The 6543-nt window shown below is 39.6% G+C and overlaps 1 protein-coding gene across 1 annotated transcript in view; it reads right to left on the bottom strand.

Annotated features, from left to right (window-relative positions):
- The window catches only part of XB17329844.L (hypothetical protein LOC100497492 L homeolog), a 12919-nt gene extending 7702 nt beyond the window's left edge, over positions 1 to 5217 (bottom strand). Inside the window, exons 1-2 of the mRNA XM_018254904.2 lie at positions 5121 to 5217; positions 1607 to 1699 (exon numbers count right to left, since the gene is read on the bottom strand). Coding sequence (XP_018110393.1) covers positions 1607 to 1661 — 55 coding nt within the window. The 5' untranslated portion in view covers positions 1662 to 1699; positions 5121 to 5217. The remainder of the gene's footprint in view (positions 1 to 1606; positions 1700 to 5120) is intronic.
- Between the last annotated feature and the right edge of the window lie 1326 nt (positions 5218 to 6543).

Genomic DNA, 6543 nt, shown 5'->3' with positions numbered 1-6543 from the left:
TCGACCATTCGATAATCGAAGTACTGTCTCTTTGAAAAAACTTCAACTTCAATATTTCGCCAAATTAAACCTGCCAAAGTGCTATATTAGCCTATGGGGACCTTCTACAGCATTTTTCTAAGTCTTTAGAAGTCGAAGGAAAATCCTTTGATCAATCACTGAAATTGTTCCAATCGTTAAATTCGAACAATTTAATCGTAACAAATACTTTGACTTCATTATTCGAAGTCGAAGTATTTTAATTCGAGGGTCGAATTTCGAAGTAATAAATACTTCGAAATTTGACCCTCAAATTAAAATACTTCGACTTCGAATACCCTTGATAAATCTGCCCCTAGATTATTTCCATGATTTCATATTTATATCCCTTGTCCTGCTAGCTAGCTAAATTATTGTTCTAATTCCATGAGGCAAAACAGCTCGCTAATAAGGCCGTTTATGGCTGTAATTGCAGTGTGCAAAGTAAAACTTTGGACACAAATTGTCCTGTTCTTTCCAAATTATTCCAGTGTAATTGTGGTGACACGGGGAGTTGTGCCCAATGACATTGTTCCTGATGTGTAAAAACAAATGCTATTGTGCATGTGTATGTATCAAATTGGATACAGGTTGTGGATAACATTTTTACAGTTGGTATTGCATCAGTTCTGGTGCTCAGAGTTAAAAGGATTTCTGTGACTAATTTGGTGCATATACAGTATAAAATGGTCTCGCTGCCATCCTTTTCTAATATGCCCTGTAAAATGACTCAGGAGAGCTCTTAGTAGGGCAGCCTAAACCTGCTTATTTGGGTGGAAGAGTCTATAGGAGGCTAGAAGGTTGTCACAGTAAGGGTACCATGATTAAACTTAAAAGCACATCATTGTTGCAAATATTTATAATATAATGTGGTCTTACTTTTGAGCTTGGGTTTAAATTTCACTCAAATGTTCCCTTTTTTATCGTCCTTTTACACAGGACAAATTTACCTATGCAACAGTTTTCTGATATGAATTTCTCCTCAGCCTTCATCTTATGTCTTCTCTATTTTAACACCCTGACTATTTCAGCACTGCTGAATCCAGTATACACCCTCTTTACATGAGGAGATTCAACTAAGATTTAGAGCATTACTACTTCCACCTTGTTCTGCTATATCTGTTATCTCCAGCTCTCCCTATCTACAACTACTGCTCTGCAAGGTTCAAATATGTGTATAGCCAGTTGACTCTAAGGGCTAGTCCACACGGGGAGATAGCGACGCGTTTGCGGTCGCGGCGACAAAGCGCCGCGACAGTCGCCGCGACCGGCGCAGACGACAGTTTTGTATGGGCGCCTATGTAAAAACGCCTGTGCTAACCACACGAGGCGATGCGCTTTTCAACAGTCGCCTGAAAAAGCCTGGCGAGGCATTTTCAGGCGACTGTTGAAAAGCGCATCGCCTCGTGTGGTTAGCACAGGCGTTTTTACATAGGCGCCCATACAAAACTGTCGCCTGCGCCGGTCGCGGCGACTGTCGCGGCGCTTTGTCGCCGCGACCGCAAACGCGTCGCTATCTCCCCGTGTGGAATAGCCCTAAAGAGCATGTTGTGTGCAGTAATAAAGCATAAAAATAGCATAAAAATACCTGAGAATGGTAGAATGAATAGTACTGCAGTCAAGAGAACCAGATGTATCATCATGTTGTAAGTGCTCCACTAAGTCTTTTCTTCTGTGTTATCTGTTTAGAAATCAGAGTTTGGTATATACTCTATGTAATTTAAAGTGTTGTATAGGCGTGTGACTTTAAGTTCCTCATGTTTTAAACCCTAATATATTGCCCCATGGGAAATGGGATTCAAGAGCTTCCTCTTAAAAAGAATAAAAACAAGCCTTATATGGAAGAAACTTTACTTGGTAACAGTGAAACTTGCACTGTTTTTTTGCACTTTAACCAAAGTTAAAATTAACACCACTAAAGTTAGGCCCATAAATATTTGGACAGACAACTTTTTTTCTAATTTTGGTTCTGTACATTACCATAATGAATTTTAAATGAAACAACGATGCAGTTGAACTGCAGACTTTCAGCTTTAATTCAGTGGGTTGAACAAAAAGATTGCATAAAAATGTGAGGAACTAAAGCCCTTTTTTAAACACAATCACTTCATTTCAGGAGCTCAAAAGTAGTTAGACAAATTAATAAACGTAAAATAAAATGTTAATTTCTAATACTTGGTTGAAAACCCTTTGCTGCCAATGACAGCCTGAATCTTGAACTCATGTACACCAGATTCTTGGTTTCCTCCTTTTTAATGCTATGCTAGGCCTTTACTGCAATCGCTTTCATTTGCTGTTTGTTTGTGGGCCTTTCGTTTAGTCTTCAACAAGTGAAATGCATGCTCAATTGGGTTCAGATCAGGTGACTGACTTGGCCATTCAAGAATATTCCACTTCTTTGCTTTAATAAACTCCTGGGTTACTTTGGCTGTATGTTTTGGGTCATTATGAAATGCCTCCCAATCAATTAAAGGGCACCTATCACAGCCAAAATCAAACACATATTAACAATCTGACCAGTACAAGCTAAACACGTCTAATCAAACTACATATATCGTTTTTTGAAAAAACCGCAGGTTTTAAAAAAATCCCTTACTTTGTCAAGTTCTTTCACTGAGGGAGGCCATACTGTGACTATAACAGAGACTCTAATATGCAAATTTCAGGAGCATGCTCAGATTGTAACACTGCTTTGAGTATTCTACCCAGAATGCCTTGTTTAAGTAAACTCCTCCACTACAATTATCAGGATATTTCCCTATGTTGTCCCCTGCTGGTAAAGTCATTATGCAAATGAAGGGCACACACTAACTTCCAGCAGGTGGCAGCACTACTGAACAGCAGCTAACACAGAGGTTTGGCTGATTTGAAACTAGCTTAGAAGGGTTGATAAACAAGCAAGGAATTTCAACTGAGCATGTGCGAGATTTCAGAGCTACAGTTGGCTGGGAAGATATAGGTAGGAGGAGCCAGTGAAATCCAAGATGCCTGCCTCAGCTAGAACTGCAGGGGAGATAGGGGAGATCTTGCAGACGGTATAGTGAGCTGTTTATACAAACAATTCTTACTGTTTTAAAAATCTGATTTCTTGAACTTTCACATAGTGTATTTACTAAGTAAATGATTTTGGTCATGATTGGTGCCCTTTAAGGATCACTTGTTTCACCTACATGGAGAGCTCCTTTGACTGCATGTTGTCTGTTCACAGCAGAATCTTCCACATACAAGCACCCCCCTCAAATCAACTCCAGGGCTTTTATCTGCTTCATTGATAATGAAATTAAGAAGGAATTGCCCACACCTGCCCATGAAATAGACTTTGAGTCAATGGTCCAATTATTTTTTCGCCACTGAAATGAAGTAATTGTGCTTAAAAAAAAGGGCTTTTAGTTCCTCACATCTTTATGCAATCTTTTTATTCAACCCACTGAATTAAAGCTGAAAGTCTGCAGTTCAACAGCATCTGAGTTTTCATTTAAAATTCATTGTGTTAATGTACAGAACAAAAATTAGAAAAAAAGTTGTCTCCGATCAAAGATTTATGGTCCTAACTGTATGTAGTTATTCTATATTTTGCTGGTGTAACTATGGAATCTCAAACCCAGAACTAACTCCAAGGTTCCGGTCTAAGCCCACTCTTCTGCCGGTAGCAGCAGCCTTTGGCTTCAGGTGGAGCCCTCCACTACTCAGATACCACCAGGTCTTAATGCAGGAGAACAGGGAGAGAGTTCTGGGCAAGCAAGGGAACCGTACGTGCAAACAGGAACAAAGAATAGAAGTGTGGTCAAGAAAAGGCTGGGTCAATACCAATACAGGAAGTGCAGTAGAAAATCTGAGGCGGAGGTCGTAGTTGGGGTCACAGGCAAAGTTTGTACACGAAATGGCAGACAAAACGGAATCCAGTAGAATATAGTTACATAGTTAAATCGGGTTGAAAAAAGACAAAGTCCATCAAGTTTAATCCCTGCAAATGAAAACCCAGCATCCATACACAAACCCCTCCATACTTTCACATAAATTATAAATATACCCATATCTATACTAACCATAGAGTTTAGTATCACTATATCCTTTAATTCCACTGGTGCAGTGATCCTCTTTATGGGTAAAAAGGTCTCCTGCTATTTGTCTATAATGTCTTCTAATGCATACCTCCCAACTGTACCGTTTTTAGAGGGAAAGTCCCTCTTTTGACAGCTCATCCTGCAGTACCTCATTTGTACTGGGAAGTCCAGTTTTTCTCTCCACTGAACAGCCAGAAAAAGAAACAAAGTATCTAACTTAATTGGCTTTTGTCAGAGAACCCAGAATAGCCACAACAGAAGATACATTTGTAACAATTCAAATGTATCTAGAAAAGCAATCTAGATAAGCAAATAAGTAATTGTAACAATATAAGATAACAGGTCCCTTAAAAAAGTTAGACTCACAGCTTAAAGGGCAATTCAACTTCATTAGCAAAACTGTAATAACTGAAATATATTCAAACTTTTATAACCTGCAACATTTTGTAAAATTAACATGGCAATTCGGGGGTGTGGCCACAAAACAGGCGTGGTCAAAACATTTTGCCACACTACGCACGGCAACATTTTTGGCCTTCTTTATTTCCAAAATGTTGGGAGCTATGTTAATGTACTTGTAAAGTATAATCATGTCCCCTCGCAAGTGCCTTTTTTGGAGAAAACAACCCCAACTGTGACAGTCTACCCTTGAAAAAGTGCCCAGTGTGGTCTGAAACATTGTCTGCCTTACAATTGGAAGGCTAAATAAAATTTGTTCACCGCTTTGCAATGATTAGTGTGCCGCTAATTCTTCAGATTGTCTATGAATACGTCTCCGGTTGCAGGCTACTATACCTGCATGGGTAAGAGCACTCTAATTCTGAGTTATATTACCCTCATAAATTAAATCTTCCATCCCTCTAAACAGTTTAGTTGCACGTCTCTGCACTCTCTCCAGCTCATTTATATCCCTCTTAAAGGAGAATTCAACCCTTTACCAAAACAAACCCTACCCCCCCACCCCACATAGACCCACCTCCCTCCTCCCCCCACAGCCTAGCTGCCCCCCGGGGGAAATGCACCTAACTTTTTACTTACCCCTCAGTGCAGATTAAGGGATTGCAGTTGACCGCAGCCATATTCCAGGTCTTTGTGTCTAAGTAAATCACATCCACTGCCATCCCAGAATCGAGGTCCCTCACCTTCTCATAAAAACAAATAAAGTTAGTCTGGCAAGATCTATTACACATAAAACCATGCTGCCACAAACTCTTAGTATTATGATTTGTTATGATGTCCAGTATATTATCCTTTATTAACCATTTGAAAAGCTTTCCTAACACTGACGTCAGACTAACTGGCCTATAGTTTTGAGACTGAGAACGGGATCACTTTTTGCGGCACCCTATTAGCAATTCACCAGAATTGCCTCTACAACAGAATCTTAAAGGAGACCATGTTATGATCACTATTCCCTAAAATGCTCACCCACACAAATGTTAGAGATGAGTTCAGTATTGAATAAGCTGGAATAAAAAGTTGTCATTGAGCATATTTACAAACCTACTAACTTTTTATGTCTTGGCAACCCCATTACCCCAGTCATTGGAGTATATTTATCAAAAAGTGAAGTTAGAGATTGTCACAGTCCTCTAGAGTGAAATTCCACCACTCTCCATTCATTTCTATGGGATTTTTAAAAGAGTATTTATCAATGGGTGAAACTTCATCCTTTCTTAAATACGCCTTTCAAAACTCCATAGAAATGGAGAGTGGCGCAATTTCACTCTAGAGGACTGTGGCGATCTCTAACTTGACTTTTTGAAAAATTGACCCCAATGTCTGGATAATTGAAGTCACCCATAGTAATAACTTGACCTAGTTGTGAAATCGCTTCTATTTGTAAAAGTAGCTGGGCTTTATTCTCGTCATTTGTATGAGTATATATGCTATATACTCATGGTTTATAGCATACACCAACGATAATTTTCTTTGTAACTTGCCCAGTAAAAATCTCTACCCGGAGGGATTCCACTCCCTCACCAGTGCCAGCTATGGCTATTTCTTTAGTGCATGGCTTTAATTCCGGCTTTACATGTAAACACATTCCTCCACCCTTTTTAATCCCTCTGTCCCTCCTAAAAAGGGTGTAACTATTTAGTCACAGTCCAGCATGCATCGTCGTGTTGTGTTGCATCAGATCAACGCTGCAACTTCATCCAACAATGCATTCACTGTCCTTATTTCCATTGCATGCGATTTGTCACTGGCGTTTTGTCGCATCGCCGCCGAAAACATCCACGTAGTACTTCCCAAACAGGAAAAAGTGTTGAAGCAAAAGACAGAACTCTATCTGTTAATTGGTTTATGTGACCTAACAAGTATGGTTTGTTTGTATGTTTGTGTGCACAGTGAATCCTACGATCCCATGGGGCGTTTAGCAATGGTGGAAACTGAAAAAAGGCTATATGGCACCGGTTAAATAATGGATAACAGACACCATTATGTTCTACAGAGCTTA

Source organism: Xenopus laevis, chromosome 1L (assembly GCF_017654675.1).
Source record: "Xenopus laevis strain J_2021 chromosome 1L, Xenopus_laevis_v10.1, whole genome shotgun sequence".
Lineage (NCBI taxonomy): Eukaryota > Metazoa > Chordata > Amphibia > Anura > Pipidae > Xenopus > Xenopus laevis.
The sequence above is the reverse complement of the archived record's forward strand: the minus strand, read 5'-3'. Positions and strand labels throughout refer to the sequence as shown.